This window comes from Salvelinus namaycush, chromosome 18, assembly GCF_016432855.1.
Source record: "Salvelinus namaycush isolate Seneca chromosome 18, SaNama_1.0, whole genome shotgun sequence".
In the NCBI taxonomy this organism is placed as follows: Eukaryota; Metazoa; Chordata; class Actinopteri; order Salmoniformes; family Salmonidae; genus Salvelinus; species Salvelinus namaycush.
Window position 1 is genome coordinate 17,175,835 of NC_052324.1, and position 20,212 is coordinate 17,196,046.

At 42.1% G+C, this 20,212-nt stretch overlaps 1 protein-coding gene and 1 long non-coding RNA gene across 2 annotated transcripts; both read left to right on the forward strand.

The window, feature by feature from the left end:
- The first annotated feature begins 1,236 nt into the window (after positions 1 to 1,236).
- On the forward strand, positions 1,237 to 10,378 carry LOC120063178. Its single transcript, XR_005478478.1, has 3 exons — positions 1,237 to 1,355; positions 9,928 to 10,127; positions 10,254 to 10,378. It is a non-coding gene; the product is annotated as an uncharacterized LOC120063178 (long non-coding RNA).
- A 581-nt stretch (positions 10,379 to 10,959) lies between these two features.
- Positions 10,960 to 17,853, forward strand: LOC120063177 (glutathione hydrolase 1 proenzyme-like). The gene is made up of 9 exons (XM_039013380.1): positions 10,960 to 11,108; positions 12,213 to 12,373; positions 12,519 to 12,668; positions 13,403 to 13,539; positions 15,364 to 15,551; positions 15,803 to 15,930; positions 16,074 to 16,186; positions 16,325 to 16,435; positions 16,564 to 17,853. Exons 1-9 carry the CDS (start codon positions 10,960 to 10,962, stop codon positions 16,705 to 16,707), a joined length of 1,281 nt encoding a protein of 426 aa, XP_038869308.1. The 3' UTR covers positions 16,708 to 17,853.
- The last annotated feature ends 2,359 nt before the right edge of the window (positions 17,854 to 20,212 follow it).

Here is a 20,212-nt window from a genome sequence, read left to right on the forward strand (position 1 = left end):
TGAGATAAGTGTTTTGGAGATCTTACCTTCTTGGGACACTGCATCTCGCGAGCCAGGCTTAGCAGCAGCTCATGGGAGATGGGATCCACCAGGTTGAGAAAAGCAGCGTTCTTATATAAGATGTCATTTAGGGATGTTCCTTCCAAGCCCAGATCCTGCCAAATCAGACAAGAGACAGTATTACTCAAAGTGCCTTAAGGCCACATTTTTTACTCTTTGTACTATTTGAAAACAATGAATTGTGTAACACGAGCAGCATTATCACAGACACACTGATGATATATTATGAAATGATGATGAAATTGACAAATCTGTTTTAAGTGCAGGACTAGCTGGATATATACGGTATAAAGAGGATGTTCCAGCAACAATAATGTAATGCTACTGTAGATGAGACACAGATAGAAAACTGTATTAATTTAAGGGGTGAAGGCTTTCATCTGAAAAGAGCTATACCTGAATACTGTAATGTGCTTAATGTGCCTTGCACCAGGCAGAAGCATTACTTTTAGGATATTCACCTACACCTCTGTGATTTAAAGTTTCAGAGAGCTTTACCATGCCACAGCATTGCACAGTCAGCATCTCTAACTTTAGTACTATGGTGTCCTTCTGATGAATCCTGCAGTATATGAGAGTTCAATAAACATTATATGATGGATGAGCATTTGGTTCTTATTTTGATGTTTAATGTAGCATTCTGTTTAGGTCTGCCATTGCGCAATACATTCTAAACATTAGACTAAAAACAACTAATCTATGAATGGCGCAGACACATTTGTGAGGGCAGACACACACAAAAGAGTTGCTACAGTACATGACGGGTAGAGAGAATGTTTTTAAGGTGAGAATGATGTCTGTAACAAACTACAGATCAGAGCCAACTGAAAGAAATGATTTGCATACACCTTTTAAGCCGCAAATGAAGAAGTAAGTAAGGAAAGTAGATAGGGAACTGAAAATGAAAGATTTTCACAGGCTTTCACACACACACACACACACACACAACAAAAAGTATTGATTGCAATGGACAGTTTGGGTGGGAGGCTACCAGCCACCCCTTACTGACTTCCCTTTTAACAAGGGCACCAGTTAACACAAACAAGACAACAAATGGGTGGGAAGTTCCTTCTCTTTTTTCGAGAGCAAAGGTCTAAAAATACTTCCTTTCTGTGTTGTTTGTGCTTGTGGCCCACATCTGATCATCTCAGAGGCAGACATTGAAACAGGATCAATACAGATAAAACCGCACCACGTCTGAAGCAACCAGGAGTCCTTTTTAATGGGATATTGTGAAGAATAGACTTTACTACCTTACTGCAGACGCAACATTACAAACTCAGTTGCCTATACAGGTACATTTTCATTATTCAGTTGTTACAGTAACTCTAACCAAACCATAGCATGTCTACTAACTATACAGTGGATGATGGATCACCTCTTTTAATTGAGTTACAAACCAAAATATAATTGAGACACGTGCCGATTTGCAATAGCCTGAATGCTGATAACGTGAGTCTTATTCAATTAAACCAGAACTAATTTAAAAGAGGGTCCCCTGTGATGTGGCTGTCATGCAGCTTTGGCACTCTGGGTTATCTCCTTGCCTTGATTAAAGAGATTCTACAATCTCCTCTGTCAAGTCTTCAGCGTAATTAACTACAGATTGGACAACCTCTGAAAGAGAGAGGAGCTTACGATTGAGCTAACAAACAGGACTATCAGATGTACTGTTATAGCGCATTAATAGTCATGTTATCATACTGCTGGTATTCTTATAGAAATGACTCATTTTCAGCTGATAACATGCTTTGAAATCCTGATCCGTCCCTAGAAACATGATGCATAGATAGTGAATAAATAGAGCCAAATCCAAACTTGACAGAATGGATTATGCTTGGGAATTTTCAAGACATCTTGCATTCCTGTGTTTTAGTGTGATACTAACCATGACTAAGCATGTTGTGTAGCAATCAGTGAACTACTTGTAGTTCAACTAGTAATTTAACTACATTTTGCAGCAGCTTGGTGGTACTGGAACTAACTTCAAATCAAATCAAAGTTTATTTGTCACGTGCGCCGAATACAACAGGTGTAGACTTTACAGTGAAATGTTTACTTACAGGCTCTAACCATTAGTGCAAAAAAGGTATTAGGTGAACAATAGGTAAGTAAAGAAATAAAACAACAGTAAAAAGACAGGCTATATACAGTAGCGAGGCTATAAAAGTAGCGAGGCTACATACAGACACCGGTTAGTCAGGCTGATTGAGGTAGTATGTACAGTACATGTAGATATGGTTAAAGTGACTATGCATATATGATGAACAGAGAGCAGCAGTAGCATAAAAGAGGGGTTGGCGGGTGGTGGGTGGCGGGACACAATGCAGATAGCCCGGTCAGCCAATGTGCGGGAACACTGGTTGGTCGGCCCAATTGAGGTAGTATGTACATGAATGTATAGTTAAAGTGACTATGCATATATGATAAACAGACAGTAGCAGCAGCGTAAAAAGAGGGGTTGGGGGGGGAAGGCACACAATGCAAATAGTCTGGGTAGCCATTTGATTACCTGTTCAGGAGTCTTATGGCCTGGGCGTAAAAACTGTTAAGAAGCCTTGCGGTAGTAGAGAGAACAGTCTATGACTGGGGTGGCTGGGGTCTTTGACAATTTTTAGGGCCTTCCTCTGACACCGCCTGGTGTAGAGGTCCTGGATGGCAGGCAGCTTAGCCTCAAGGATGTACTGGGCCGTACGCACTACCCTCTGTAGTGCCTTGCGGTCAGAGGCAGAGCAATTGCCGTACCAGGCAGTGATGCAACCAGTCAGGATGCTCTCGATGTTGCAGCTGTAGAATCTTTTGAGGATCTCAGGACCCATGCCAAATCTTTTCAGTTTCCTGAGGGGGAATAGGCGTGCTACGGGTATGTAGTCATTTACGCAGGTTGCCTTTGTGTTCTTAGGCACAGGGACTATGGTGGTCTGCTTGAAACATGTTGGTATTACAGACTCAATTAGGGACATGTTGAAAATGTCAGTGAAGACACGTGCCAGTTGGTCAGCACATGCCCGGAGCACAAGTCCTGGTAATCGGTCTGGCCCCGCAGCCTTGTGTATGTTAACCTGTTTAAAGGTCTTACTCACGTCGGCTACGGAGAGCGTGATCACACAGTCGTCCGGAACAGCTGATGCTCTCATGCATGCCTCAGTGTTGCTTGCCTCAAAGCAAGCTTAGAAGTGATTTAGCTCGTCTGGTAGGCTCGTGTCACTGGGCAGCTCGCGGCTGTGCTTCCCTTTGTAGTCTGTAATAGTTTGCAAGCTCTGCCACATAAGACGAGCGTCGGAGCCGGTGTAGTATGATTCAATCTTAGCCCTGTATTGACGCTTTGCCTGTTTGATGGTTCGTCGCAGGGCATAGCAGGATTTCTTGTAAGCTTCCGGGTTAGAGTCCCGCACCTTGAAAGTGGAAGCTCTACCCTTTAGCTCAGTGTGAATGTTGCCTGTAATCCATGGCTTCTGGTTGGGGTATGTACGTACATTCACAGTGGGGACGACGTCCTCCATGCACTTATTGATAATGCCAGTGACTGATGTGGTGTACTCCTCAATGCCACCGGAAGAATCCCGGAACATGTTCCAGTCTGTGATAGCAAAACAGTCCTGTAGTTTAGCATCTGCTTCATCTGACCACTTTTTTATAGACCGAGTCACTGGTGCTTCCTGCTTGAATTTTTGCTTGTAAGCAGGAATGAGGAAGATAGAGTTGTGGTCGGATTTACCAAATGGAGGGCGAGGGAGAGCTTTGTACGCGTCTCTGTGTGTGGAGTACAGGGGATCTAGAATTGTTTTCCCTCTGGTTGCACATTGAACATGTTGATAGAAATTTGGTAGAACTGATTTAAGTTTCCCTGCATTAAAGTCTCTGGCCACTAGGAGCGCCGCCTCTGGGTGAGTGGTTTCCTGTTTGCTTATTTCCTAATACAGGTGAGTAAGTGTGGTCTTAGTGCCAGCATCTGACTGTGGTGGCAAATAAAGTAGTCAGCTTCTTGATATGCCATACCTGTCAGGTGGATGGATTATCTCGGCAAAGGAGAAATGCTCACTAACAGGGATGTAAACAAATTTGCACCCCAAATTTTAGAGAAATTAGCTTTTTGTGCATGTGGAACATTTCTAGGATCTTTTATTTCAGCTCATGAAACATGTGGAAACACTTTACATGTTTTGTTTATATTTTTGTTCAGTACAGACATTTTTGCACATTGATTGAAACTGAAATACAGAAATATTCACACACCTAGGGCTGTGGCGCTCATTAAATATTTCAGCCTGAGACTTTCAAGCAAATAAACCAAATCAAATCAAATCAAATTTCAAATCAAATTTTATTGGTCATATACACATGGTTTGCAGATGTAAATGCAAGTGTAGCGAAATGCTTGTGCTTCTAGTTCCGACCATGCAGTAATATCTAACAAGTAATCTAACAATTTCACAACAACTACCTTTTACACACAAGTGTAAAGGACTGAATAAGAATATGTACATATAAATATATATATGAGCGATGGCCGAACGGCATAGGCAAGATGCAGTAGATGGTATAGGGCACAGTATATACATATGAGATGAGTAATGTAGGGTAGGTAAACATTATATAAAGTGGCATTGTTTAAAGTGACTGGTGATTCATTTATTACATACAATTGTTTATTATTAAAGTGGCTAGAGATTTGAGTCAGTGTGTTGGCAGCAGCCGCTCAATGTTAGTGATGGCTGTTTAACAGTCTGATGGCCTTGAGATAGAAGCTGTTTTTCAGTCTCTCGGTCCCAGCTTTGATGCACCTGTACTGACCTCGCCTTCTGGATGATAGCGGGGTGAACAGCCGGTGGCTTGGGTGGTTGTTGTCCTTGATGATATTTTTGGCCTTTCTGTGACATCGGGTGGTGTAGGTGTCCTGGAGGGCAGGTAGTTTGACCCCGGTGATGCGTTGTGCAGACCTCACTACCCTCTGGAGAGCCTTACGGTTGTGGGCGGAGCAGTTGCCATAACAGGCGGTGATACAGCCCGACAGGATGCACTTGATTGTGCATCTGTAAAAGTTTGTCAGTGTTTTTGGTGACAAGCCACATTTCTTCAGCCTCCTGAGGTTGAAGAGGCAGTGTTGCGCATTCTTCACCACAATGTCTGTGTGGGTGGACCATTTCAGTTTGTCCGTGATGTGTATGCCGAGGAACTTAAAACTTTCCACCTTCTCCACTACTGTCCCGTCGATGTGGATAGGGTGCTCCCTCTGCTGTTTCCTGAAGTCCACGATCATCTCCTTTGTTTTGTTGACGTTGAGTGTGAGTGTAAGGTTATTTTCCTGACACCACACTCCGAGGGCCCTCACCTCCTCACTGTAGGCCGTCTCGTCATTGTTGGTAATCAAGGCTACCACTGTAGTGTCGTCTGCAAACTTGATGATTGATTTGGAGGCATGCATGGCCACGCAGTCATGGGTGAACAGGGAGTACAGGAGAGGGCTGAGAACGCACCCTTGTGGGGCCCCATTGTTGAGGATCAGCAGGGTGGAGATGTTGTTTCCTACCCTCACCACCTGGGGGCGGCCCGTCAGAAAGTCCAGGACCCAGTTGCACAGGGCGGGGTCGAGACCCAGGGTTTCCTAAGAACGCGAAGCAAGGCGGAAATCTCTGTCTGCGCCTGTCACGGTAACTGACCATTAATTAACATTAACACACTTAGCATCTCCTGGTTTCCAGACCTTTGGAACATCTACATTTAAAAAGTCAAATAAATCCATGTAAAATAGTCTACACCATCACAATAAATAAATTCTTTATTTTAGACAGGTCTAAAGAAGCATGATATGAAGAAAATGTAGTCTATTTCAGAAGAACAGAAAAGCTTACTCTGAGTTATGTTATGTCCTTATGTTAGGCTCTGATCTGGCTATGCCATATGGCTGTGTGCTACACTAGTTCATTTAGCAGACAAGATTTGCTTAGAACTCCATGACAATATTCTATATTATTTTATAGTATGAAGAATACAATTGAACATAGCTCAATAAAATAAAAATGATATTTTCTCCAAACAATTTGAGGGAGTGCACACATGCGGCTATTCTGTGTTGAGAGGTTAACAAAGTAACAGGAACTCCGATATGCTTAATTTAGTTATTTATGTAACTTTAGTTGTGATAAAAATGTTGGGAGATATGTTTTGATATTTAATACATTCTAAGGCTGCATAATGCAACTCTAATGATGATTTGAAAAAAGTTGCATGAAAGGCATGAGCTCTGCTTTGATTTTTGCACAGGCTGTACACACTTCATCAGTCTCTCATTCACAATTTGACAAGCACTTGATAATGCCTCTAATTTCCCAGCTGCATCCCCTTTATGTGTCCGTAATGCCCCCTAAAAAAATCCATGCCTTTTGCAGCCAGTGGCCATTGTGCCTTCGGGCTGAATGTAATAATTATAATTCCCTTAAAACTCTGCGCTGCATATCTATGCCAGTTAGGCTCTACACCCGTTGTAAAGCGGATTAATGTGCTTAATTTTAAGAAGTTATTTGGCCACTGTAGTTGTGATACAAACCTAATCAAAACATATAGGCCTATGGGCTAGGCTACATGAGGTGTGCGACTTTGATTTGAAAAAGTCACAAAACAAAGCATGTGGTGTTTCTTGCCTTATGCTGAGCATCATTCACAAGTGATAATATATCATCCACAAGTGATAGGCTAATACTGTAACCCGTCACACTATTCTTGATTTAATCTTGTCTTCACATATACTAAATAATATGTGTGAAATTTGTTTTGATTTAGAATGGACCATTATCATGCACCTGTCTCAAAACAGGGTCAGTGGAAAAAAATACATGTCATCTATGCACTTAAATAGCAAATGGAGGACACTTTTCCCGTAGTTCATTTTCATGCCAGCCAGGTAGGCTATACTCCTGTTATAAAGAGAAGCAATGTGCTTAATATTAGGAAAGTTGAGAATAAAAATAGTAGGCCTAGCCTATAGAAAGCTGATGGGATCCTCCTCTTTTTAATAGAGATCGTCATTCTGTTTTCTCACACAATTGCATTGCTTATAGAAATCAGCAGCATCAGAGCTTGGAGAAGCCTAATTACCATGGCTAAACGGTCACGTGGAATTTGACTGCCTCACGACTCGTCACCGCGGTATGGACCCCATAACAGCCCTGCACACACCTGAGTCAATGCTTTGTAGAAACACTTTGGCTGCGATTACAGCTGTGAATCGTTTTGAGTAAGTCTCTAAGAGCTTTGCACACCTGGATTGTAAAATATTTATTCTTCAAGCTCTGTCAAGTTGATTGTTGATTATTGCTAGATAGCCATATTCAAGTCTTGCCATAGATTTTCAAGTCGATTTAAGTTAAAACTGTAACTAGGCCACTCAGGAACATTTGGCCTTGTGTTTTAGGTTATTATCCTGCTGAAAGGTGAATTCATCTCCCAGTGTCTGGTAGAAAGCAGACTGAACCAGGCTTTTCTCTAGGATTTTGCCTGTGCTTATAGCTTTACTCCGTTTCTTTGTATCCTAAAAAACTCGCTAGTCCTTGCCGATGACAAGAATACCCATAACATGTTGCATCCACCACTATGCTTGAAAATATGGAGAGTGGTACTCAGTAATGTGTTGTATTGGATTTGCCCCACACAACACTTTGTATTCAGTAATACTTAGCTGCCTTATTGCAAACAGGATGCATGTTTTGTAATATTTGTATTCTGTACAGGCTTCCTTTTTTTCACTCTGTCATTTACATTAGTATTGTGGAGTAACTACACTGTTGTTGATCCATCTTCAGTTTTCTCGTATCACAACCATTAAACTCTGTAACTGTTATCACCACTGGCCTCATGGTGAAATCCCTGAGCAATTTCCTTCTTCTCTGGGAACTGTTAGGAAGGACGCCCGTATCTTTGTAGTGACTGGATGTATTGATACACCATCCAAAGCCTAATTAATAACTTCACTATGCTCAAAGGGATAGTCAGCGTCTGCGCTTTTTATTGTTACACATCTACCAATAGGTGCTCTTCTTTGCGAGGCATTGAAAAACCTCCCTGGTCTTTGTGGTTGAATCTGTGCTTGAAATGTAGTACTCAATTGAGGTACCTTACAGATACTTGTATGTGTGGGGTACAGAGGTGGGGTAGTCATTCAAAAATTATTGAACAAGGAATGCAACTTATTATGCACATTTTTACTCCTGAACTTACAGTGAGCTCCAAAAGCATTTAGACAGTGACACATTGTGTATTGTTTCTTCTCTGTACTCTAGCACTTTGGATTTGAAATGATACAATGACTATGAGGTCAGTGTCACGTTCGTCGTTAGGAATGGACCAAGATGCAGCGTGGGGTAGGTTAAACATATTATTTAATGATAACCATCAAAAAACAAGAAAGAGAAAACCAACGAAACGTACAGCCTTGTAGGGCACAACAGCAACAAACAAGAACAAGATCCCACAACATAGGTGTAAAAAAAGACTACCTAAGTATGATTCCCAATCAGAGACAACGATCGACAGCTGCCTCTGATTGGGAACCACACTTGGCCAAACACAAAGAAATACAAAACATAGAATGCCCACTCCACATCACCCTGACCTAACCAAATAGAGAAATAAAAAACGTGACAGGGCGTGACAGTACCCCTGCGGACTCCCGGCCGCAAACCTGAACCTATAGGGGAGGGTCCGGGTGGGCATCTACACTCGGTGGCGGCTCCGGTTCGGGGCGTAGCCCCCGTACCGCCCGCTGATCCCTCCGCTCTTGTGTGACCGGACTGGGGACCGTCGCCAGAGGCTCCGGACTGAGGACCGTCGCCAGAGGCTCCGGACTGGGGACCGTTGCTGCAGGCTCCTTGCCATGGATCATCGCTACAGGCTTTGTGCCATGGATTACCTCTACAGGCTCCGTGCCATGGATCATCACTGGAGGCTTCGTGCCATGGATCATCACTGGAGGCTTCTTGCCATGGATCATCACTGGAGGCTTCGTGCCATGGATCATCACTGGAGGCTTCGTGCCATGGATCATCACTGGAGGCTTCGTGCCATGGATCATCACTGGAGGCTTCGTGCCATGGATCATCACTGGAGGCTTTGTGCCATGGATCATCACTGGAGGCTGTCACAATCACTGTCTTTAAACTCCCTGTCATAAATAAGCCAAGGCGCAGCGTGCATGCGTGCAAGGCTGCCTAAGTATGATTCCCAATCAGAGACAACGATAGACAGCTGCCTCTGATTGGGAACCACACTCGGCCAAAAACAAAGAAATAGAAAACATAAGAATACCCACCCTAATCACACTCTGACCTAACCAAATAGAGAAATAAAAAGGCTCTCTAAGGTCAGGGCGTGACACACATTTACATTTTTAGACTCTTATAGTCAGCTCTTTGCTCCCTGCTCACTCAACCTCAATCCCAGGTAGTAGGATACCACTATTATCTAGCAGTAGTTTTTGTTTTATTATGCTTGAGTTGAAAGTTTAATGGAGCTTGTCAAACAGAAACCACCACCTCCGTACCATTTTGTAACTCACAGAAAACATTAAGGGACACATGCAGGGAACTCAAGGGACAGTCTCTGACAATTTAGATTTGAGTCACATGTATATGATTGAAAACCCATAGCATGCTCCATGGGGTACCTCTGCATTGGGAGGATAGTGATGACATTAAGATACAATGCCCATGGCGCTTCGCAGGTTCCTTTGACAGTGCTTCATCAGGCAGACACAGCACTAAGACTAACTGCATGCTAAAAAAGCCTACTACTTCTAACTACATAATAAATTCAATCAGGAATATACAGTATCTGTAAGGCTCCTGTCTAACTGTAAGATGTATTGGTGTGTAGGTTCCCCTGGGCAGGAAAATGGTCAGCAAGTATGTGGTTGGTCTGGTGGCTGTAGTAGTAGGAGTAGTAGTGTTCGGGTGCGTCATGTGCATCTGGATGTGCATGTGTGTGGGAAACAAGAACCCCATCTCACCCTCAGACCATTTCTACTCAAAAGCTGCCGTGGCTACAGATGCTGGGATATGCTCTGAGGTGGGGAGGTAAGTAACGTAACACTAGCCAACTAATTCCCTTTGATACAATGATTCCTGGTACAAGCTTAGACAAATGACAGGACACGATTAAGCTCTACAAGGAGCATTAAGTGTGTGTGTGTGCGTACCTAGGGACATCCTGAAGAGGAACTGCTCAGCGGTGGATGCATCTATCGCCGCCCTGCTGTGTGTTGGCCTCCTGAACGCTCACAACATGGGCATTGGAGGGGGTCTCTTCTTCAACATCTACAACGCTTCCACAGGTGAGTCAGTGAGTCCTGATGACACCACAAATTATAAAGGCTAACAAACACATCCATTTGTCTGTATTTTGTATCACTGATCGACAGGTAAGGTAGAAACCATTGACGCGAGGGAGACAGCACCCATGAATGCGACAAAAGACATGTTTGGCGATAACATCAATCTTTCTCGGGAAGGTACCATTTTTACTGTTCTGGAATGTATGTCAGGCACAGGGTAGGCTAGGCAGGTTCTGTAGTTCAAACCATCCTGAGATAACAGTTGAATAGTAATATCGTAGCTGTCATGTATCACAGTGGGGTAGGGATAGAGAGAAGATAACACTGTGTTTGAACCTTCTGGCAGCCTCTTCCCTGATTTTCCATCATTCTAAGGAAAATTAGCTCTAACCTTCTGCATCATATGCATTGCTAAGGGGGCAACAGTTTGACCTGTCAAAATGAGGAAATGGAATGATACGCATTTTAAATCTTTTGTGGGCAGGGTTCCAACTTTGTGCAAAATGTGGTAAAGACTTCTTTGCATAACAGGTGGATTGTCTATAGCCATTCCTGGGGAGATCCGTGGTTACGAGATGGCACACAGGAGACACGGCAGGCTGCCATGGAAGGAGCTGTTTGAGCCAAGCATTAAGTTGGCACGCTTGGGTTTCCCTATAGGCAAAGCCCTGGCCAAGGCCATCGCCAGCAACGAGGAAGATATTAAAAGAAATGCCAATATGTGGTGAGGATAGGACAGGAGATCAAAGAAAACAAATATGGAAAAGAATATTCTGTAATTGCTATATTACTACTACAACCACTTCTACAAATCTAATAATATTGACAAAGATAGACTTAAGTGATATGGATGGTTGATAATAGCTACCCTTTAATGAGAGTGTAAATGAAATGTTCTATAACAGGGATGGGCAACTTTGATGGGGGTGGAGGCCACAAAAAATCTGAACTCATTATGAGGGGTCGCAGTGGCTCGAGGGTCTGTGTACCAACATCCATACCCACACATACAGTCAGTGTCGGCCCTAACCTTTTGGGGGCCCTAAGAGACATTTTGTTGGGGGGCTCCCACCTTGCGAGCAGAACATTTTAGCAGCCCCCCCTTGACAGCGGATAGAAAAATTGAAGTTTTAGAGTTAATTTCCTGCAAATTCTACACATTTGTTCATGTGGCATAGAGGGGGTGCTGCCGTTTAAAAGCAAGTTTGCTGCAATTCTACACATTTTGCCATGGGGTGGAGAGAAGATTTAGCAATTGCATAACTCATTTCCTGAAATTCTACACATTTTGCCATAGGGTGGAGAATTGTTTTTTCACTTTTGAATATGATATCTAATAACAAAATCAATGGGGTCCCCTGGTCGGTAATTTGACCATGATTACTACACGTTTAGATAGCTGGCTAGACTAATTTACCAATCAAAAAATGTTTAGCTGACATAGGCTAGTTGAGTGACGGACACAAGATAAAAACTACTGATGTACAACAACATTTTGAAATGTCACCTTGTGTGATCTACTATTCTAACTCTCAACATTAAGTTCAGACCCCGACTGAGGCCATCCCTGCTCAATAAAGTACTGTAATTGGATTATTAGTTGGATTTTATCACAGAGTACCACATTGATATATTGCAAACAATAAAATGTGATTACATTGATGTCCAAAATTCATGGCTTCCTCTGTGATTTATTATGACCATTGATGATTTGATTGGCCGCTGTAAAACCTATGGTGACAATGCCGTGGGAATGCTGGTCCTTTTACTCTCCAGATTTGTTTGAATAACTCCTGATAAGTTTTCTGCTCCTGTTTTTGTATTCCAGCGAAGTGTTCTGTGACTCCCAGAAAAACATCCTGAAGGAAAATGATATCATTAAATTTCCCAAACTAGCAGACACCTACAAGAGGATAGCGGAGGAAGGACCTGATGTTTTTTACAATGGGACAATGGCACAGACAATTGTTGATGACATCCAGGCAGCAGGTCTTTCTCTATTTCTTGTGCATTATAATATTCTATTAAAGCTCATCATTCTTGCTGTACACACTATGATGATGATAAGGCAAGACAGATCTGATAGGCAGTTTGTCGATGTGCTTCTTCAGCAGTTATTATTTTCACTTCTCAGGTGGGATTATCACCCTGGAGGACCTGTTGGACTACAGGCCTGTGTTGAATGAGAACCCACTGAAGCTGACGGTGGGCGAGTACACCATGCACGTCCCAGACGCCCCCTCCAGCGGCCCAGTCCTGGCACTCATACTCAACATAGTGGACGGTGAGCAGCAGCCTAGATAACTCTGAGTCTGAACTCAGCCATGCGGACCAGAGGATGTCAGGTTTCCTTCCACTGTACCACCTTGGACAGTGTTTCCGCCCCCTCCATAACCACCACCGCCCCTCTACATGAATCCAGCCACAGCTAATTCACCAGATGCAGAGAGTGTGGTCATGGAGAAGATGATTAGTCGTGCTTTAGACACAGAGGGGCATCATCATCCACCACTAATTGACTGTAAACAAACAGCTCAGGCCTCCCAGTTTGTCATCTCATCTTAAGAGAGCTCTCTGGACATTATCTCACTGGAAATGAACTAAACTGCTCTAGTCCTCTACATCTCTAGTCCTGACATCAACCATAGCTGCTCGTGTTTGTGCAAAAACAAGGACGGAATCAGACGGAAATGACCCTGTTATGGAAACATCGAATTACATTAAAACTGTATCTTTGATAAATGAACACAGTTCTTTTTTTGGGCTGACATATTAGATTGATTAAATGTGGCCCGTGAGGGATTTTCTAAGCTTTTTGGGGGGATAATGATAATGAATCGATACATTTTCAAATAACTCCCCTTTTTCTGCCCACAAATTCATTTTGACAAACAAATCGGTCGCCAAAAAATCAGTGCATCCATCCGTTGAATTTTGAAATCCCCGATGTGTCCTTAGAGTCAAAAAGTTTACTCACCCGTGTATTAGATCAACATTGTTTATGTGCTTTTTCTACAGGGTATAACTTCACTGGCACAAGTGTTTCAACGGCCGAGAAAAAGACTCTGACATATCACCGCATCATGGAGGCTTTCCGGTTTGCTTATGCCAAGAGGAGCAAACTAGGGGATCCACGTTATCTCAATATCACTGATGTGAGAACGCTGATACACAGCTTTCAAATACAAAGTTTCACTCTCAAATATATATGCACAGTGCATTCGGAAAGTATTCAGACCTCTTGACTTTTTCCACATTTTGTTACCTAACAGCCTAATTCTAAACTTAATTAAATTGTCACCCCCCCCCCCCCCCCCCCCCCTCAATCTACACACATTACCCCATAATGACAAAGCAAAAACAGGTTTTTAGATTTTTTTATAAATGTATTACAAATAAAATGTATTACAAATAAAAACCTGGAATATCACATTTACATAAGTATTCAGACCCTTAACGCAGTACTTTGTTGAAGCACCTTTGGCAGTGATTACAGCCTTGAGTCTTCTTGGGTATGACGCTACTAGCTTGGCACACCTATATTGGGGAGTTTCTCACATTCTTCTCTGCAGATCCTCTCAAGCTCTGTCAGGTTGGATGGGGAGCGTTGCTGCACAGCTATTTTCAGGTCTCTCCAGAGATGTTTGATTGGGTTCAAGTCCGATCTCTGGCTGAGCCACTCAAAGACATTCAGAAACTTGTCCTGAAGCCACTCTTGCATTGTCTTGGCTGTGTGCTTAGGGTCATTGTCCTGCTGGAAGGTGAACCTTCACCCCAGTCTGAGGTCCTGAGTGCTCTGGAGCAGGTTTTTATTAAGGATCTCTCTGTACTTTTCTCCATTCATCTTTCCCTCAGTCCTGACTAGTCTCCCAGTCCCTGTCACTGCATCCCCACAGCATGATGCTGCCAACACCATGATTCAACGTAGGGATGGTGCCACGTTTTCTCCAGACGTGACGCTTGGCATTCAGGCCAAAGAGTTCAATCTTGGTTTCACCAGACCAGAGAATCTTGTTTCTCATGGTCTCAGAGTCCTTTAGGTGCCTTTTGGCAAACTCCAAGCGGGCTGTCATGTGCCTTTAACAGAGGAGTGGCTTCCATCTGGCCACTCTACAATAAAGGCCTGATTGGTGGAGTGCTGCAGAGATGGTTGTCCTTCTAGAAGGTTCTCCCATCTCCACAGAGGAACTCTGGAGCTCTATCAGAGTGACCATTGGGTCCTTGGTCACTTCTATGATCAAGGGCCTTCTCCGCCGATTGGTCAGTTTGGCCGGGCAGCCAGCTCTAGGAAGAGTCTTGGTGGTTCCAAACTTCTTCCATTTAAGAATGATGGAGGCCACTGTGTTCTTGGGGACCTGCAATGCTGCAGAAATGTTTTGGTATCCTTCCCCAGATCTTTGCCTTGACACAATCCTGTCTCGGAACTCCACGTACAATTCCTTTGACCTCATGACTTGGTTTTTGCTGTGACTGTCAACTGTGGGACCTTATATAGGCAGGTGTGTGCCTTTCCAAATCATGTCCAATCAATTGAATTTACCACAGGTGGACTCCAATCAAGTTGTAGAAACATCTCAAGGATGATCAACAGAAACAGGATGCACCTGATCTCAATTTTGAGTCTCATAGCAAAGGGTCTGAATACTTACTTTATGTACATTTAATTTTTTATACATTTGCAAACATTTCTTAAAATCTGTTATCGCTTTGTCATTATCGCTTTGTTATCGCTTTGTCATTATGGGGTGTTGTGTAGATTGATGAGGATTTTCTTTTTTAATAAGGCTGTAATGTAACAAAATGTGGAAAAAGGGAAGGGGTCTGAATACTTTCCGAATGCACTGTATTTGACTTTAAAATAAAAATGGTTTGCAGTTGTTTACTGAACATGCTCTATAATCACATGCTGTTGACTGCTGTTCAACATTGCCAGGAGAAACTAATTGAATTCCTATTTGATGATTTTATCTTCTCTCCAGCTCATCCACAACATGACCTCAGACTACTTTGCTGACGGGATCAGGAGCAAGATCACAGATGACACCACTCATCCCGACAGCTACTACGAGCAAGATTATTTTGTCCCAGACAATCATGGGACAACACACCTGTCCGTCATAGCTGAGGATGGAAGTGCTGTGGCTGCCACCAGCACAATCAATCAATAGTAAGAGTCCTACAAGGCAAAACCTCCTCTGAGACAATAGGACTGATGAATACATAATGCTACAGGGTAGATTATAGATATCCAGAGACAGATCCTTAATATAGTATACATGTGCACTCTAAACAAACTTTGTTGCCGATGGTCTTACTAAGAATCTTCCATTTGCATTTAACCCAAAAATAACATGTATAGGTTACTTAACTCCTATAATTACTTAACTCTAACTACTTAACTATCATTCCTATCTTCAGTTTTGGCTCAAAAGTCATGTCCCGATCAACTGGCATCATTTTTAATGATGAGATGGATGACTTCAGCTCTCCACACATCACCAACGACTTTGGAATCCCTCCATCTCCTAACAACTTCATCCAGCCTGGTGAGAATAGGAACTGAAATCAATATCCTTATTGCTGGTAGGCTACTGAAAGTTCTCAATTTACACATGGCTCCAGTTTGAACCTGGTTTGTTTTCTGAGAATACCTTTTGGTCTGAAGATTTATCTCTCTCTCATTTTTTAGGTAAAAGGCCTCTCTCTTCTATGTGCCCAACTATTATCTCTGACAAAGACAATAGAGTGAAAATGGTGGTGGGAGCCTCTGGTGGAACAAAGATCACCACAGCAACTGCCCTAGTAGGTTTTGATCCATACACATAAATGTCCTCTCTAAAACTGATATAGCCTATACTAACACATGATATCCATCTATCCTTACATAGTGATATTGTGATGAATCAGAGTGCAAGAAGCTTCCTTTTCTCATTTACATAGGTGATTCTGAATACCTTGTTCTTTGACTACGACCTCAAAAAAGCTGTGACACTACCTCGAATTCACAATCAACTCTACCTAAATATGACTGTGGAGGACGGCTTTGAAAAGGTGGGTAATTCTGAACAATATCGCATCGTATATTGTTGAATTTAAAAAAATGTTTTCGTAACTCTGGACTTTAATCTGTGTGTGTGTGTTTATTTCTGTGTTTATGTTTGTGTGTGTTTGTGTAAAAGAGTGTATTAGATGGCCTGGTAAAGAAGAACCATGTAACAAAGACGGTGCATCCTGATTCAGTGGTGCAGGCGGTGGTGAGACAGGGGGAGCGGCTCTGTGCCGAGTCCGACTCCAGGAAAGGGGGCTATCCAGCGGGCTACTGAGTCTTACCTCACCTCTTCCTTCCCAAACCTGGAGTGTACCTCCATAAAGAGGCAGGGATAGAGCTAAGTATCTGGAAAGACACGAAAACAATTCCTCCTCAAGGTGACACTCTCTTTCTTCAATTGAAATTCATTTCAAGACGTGGAAAATGACTTTACTCCACATCAATACCTCCTCCATTCACACCAAATAATCGGCGGCATTTCTGCTTTTATTTCAGCATTATTCATTGTTTATTTTTGTGTTTTGAAAAAGAAGTGAGGTTGCAACTCTGAAAGTGGCATTTTTTCAATCCTAGCTGTATCAAGAGATCATCATTATCGATTATCCTGAAGATAGAAGTTTATTAATGCAGTGCAGTGGGGTAGCAGAAAGCTAGACTGCAACTTTAGATTCCTGCTGGATGTAAATACCAATGGGCCAGAACTTTATGGATGCCATGAATCTTCTGATATACATTATGAAATAGTTTGCCTAGGAAATATTAGCCAACATATTAGTCAAATTACTCTGTGATGATGAGCGATCATTCTGTTTGACAGAAAAATAGCCATTTATCTGAGATTTAAGGAAAGCAATGTTTTAGGGGAGAATATGAACACCAATATGGAAGGTTGTCAAAGTAGTTTGTCTGTCCATTGAACAAATCAAATGTAGAGAAATTACTGTTTTATCTCTCCATCAAGGAAAAATGGTCTGTATGTTTTAACCTCAGGCCTTAACCTCAGGTCTTAACTGGTCAGGTTGCTATATCTGTTGGTGCTTTATGGGTTGGCTAAATCACAAACAGATCTGGCAACCAGGCTACAGGTCTACTATCTGCCTTATGAAGATGTTGGTCACAGGTAGCTACATTTTTCCTTTCATGAGGAAGCATATTCTGATCTGTTAACTGAAAACTGTGATATCTGTTTTTCCGATTTCATCTCAACTCTGACCGTTGCCCATGGGGGCCTATTGTTAACAAGGGCTCAAATATGGCTGCCATTTAACTACTCAAATGATATTTTTACATTTTTTGTGATGCAGAATGTTGAGAAAAACACATAAATTGTTCATGTTTAATATGTAGTAAGACCATAGCAGTACAGTGAATGTATAGTGTATTTTACATTTGCATATATATATTTTTAAACATGCATTGTTCTCATGCCATGCTTCTTATTAAAAATTGTAAAATAATATATATTTTAGATTAGTCAGCCTGTTCTCAATATTCTTAGAGGCTTATTTCTCTGCATCGATACCTGTAACCAAAGAACTGATGACAAAAGTACACAATAGATTAATAACAGCTACATTATGTCTAAACAACTGACTGAAGTACAATTTTACACCTACAACATAAAAATTGGGCTCGACTTCCTTCAATAGTCTGAAGAACAAAATACACAGCAGCTTCCTTCTGACAAATTTAGCAAGATGTGGCATTTGGCGCCAGCTGGGGCTTTTACATAAGCCTCCAAATGGATTATTCACTGAAGCAATTGCTTCCATGGACCAGTGATGCATAGGAGGCTACATAGCCGACTCAGGCTAAATACTTCCTCTCTATCAAAGTGTGCTCTTCTCCTTTATTAAGACACTTTATGTTGATGTTTCCTTTATTTTGGCAGTTACCTGTAGCTGCTGAGTAGGTCAACTCTACTGTGCACAGAGATGTGACTGCCAACTAAAGTCCATCTATGGTAGTATCCTGTTGTCTAGGCTACAACCTGGTTGGTTCTATTGAATGTGGCCTGAGACACTATCTGCGTACTCTCTACTCTCTGCTTCCCTGTATGAGCAAGAAGATCCATATTCATTCAGACAGAATTCAGCCTGTGGGCAGATGGGAAATGATGGCTAATGAAGCTGTATATTACATACAAAAATAGCAAAGCAAGGGTATTTCAATCCTTTGATGCAGCTCATCTAACTGTGCTAATAGAACATATCCCATGCCCCCGACTAATGTGATCCTCTTGACAGCACAGGCCTGAACAGAGTATAGTGTCAGTGTTGATGCACAGTGCTCACATACAGGGCAGGCCACTGGTTCAGAGGACATTTAGCGTCACTAGGCACATGCCCCATCTAGTGTTGTCTGATGAAAAGACATCCCACGACTGCAGCTCACCCTCTCCATCTCGCTCTAGATATATAAACACACGCACACAAAGAGCAGAGTGAATTATGCAGTGTGAGTCTGTGTGTATTTACACAGACAGTCTCTGTGCCGTCTCCTGTTCCATGGAGGCCCATTATCTGCTGTATTGGTTTATAGAGCGAAGTGACATGTAGCGTATTTCAGACCCCGCACACAGTCTTAGAGTACTTCTTGTGCAAACATACCAATAAACATCTGGAACAAACCAACATGGTAAAGTTAAGACTGATAGGGCAATGGAACATACTTTCTTTTTGTCTAATGTAAGCCGTTGACGTCAACCAAAAAAGGCTCAAGTAATATGACAATGCTTTTTTCATGTGAGAGGGACATGCAGAACATTCTCAAAAACCAGCCCACTCAAATGTTAAATATTACATTGGCTTTCAACTAAATTGGTTCTGCTTTGTACCTCAAATGCGTAGAGACCCAGAATGTAATATTTGAAGGCTCAGGGCTATATCACCGTGTCAATGCTTTGTTTCAGTAATAAAACTTCAGTGTTTTCATACCAATGTTAGGTAATGTTTTAAATGCTATTAGGCTAAGCTTCTTCTGTATACAAACCAAAGGGCAATTCAGGATATTGAAAATATCCAAATATTTCACAAGACGTGATCTTGGATCAATGCCATTATGAAGAGATAATGTAAATGTAATGGCGCTCATGACTGGCACTGACTGAGTATGCTGAATAACTTAACCCAATAAAAAAATGATCACTCTCACAGGTCGCATAAATCTACACCAGACTAACAAAAACAATGTGCAGTGTCATTGTTCAGCTCAGTTCTCACAGATTGTCATGTTATGGCACACACACACAAAGATATTTCAAATCATCTCAGGACTATTACATTGATGTGCGCATATCTCTGGGAAATCTTTTCCTTTGCTAAAATGTTCACTTTTTTCTATTGGCATGCTTCCAGTTGAAGAAAAATCTCAATGCTCTCTCTAAAAAATACTCATCTTCTGCCCGGCTCTGATTTGATATTATTCTCACTCATCATATCGTGGTAACTCCGACAGCTGAGAAACACTAAACCATTCCTCATTCTCTAAGCATAGATGAGAACGTGGATCCTCTATGCTAGATATCTCTGTATATTTATCTTTGACCTATGATGGGATCCCACCACTGGGACTTTGAAGAACATGATGATAAATGACAAAATACAAGTACATATCATAGAGAATGATAGTGGCCAAAGGGCAAAATTAGCATGGGCAGTGTCATTGAGGACTTCCACCATTTTAATGTGTCAACAGGGTGAGACTTCCAAATTCATTGGCTGATCCCTCCTGTTGGAGTCATGTCCAACCGGGTCATCAGGAGGGATTAGCTTATCGTG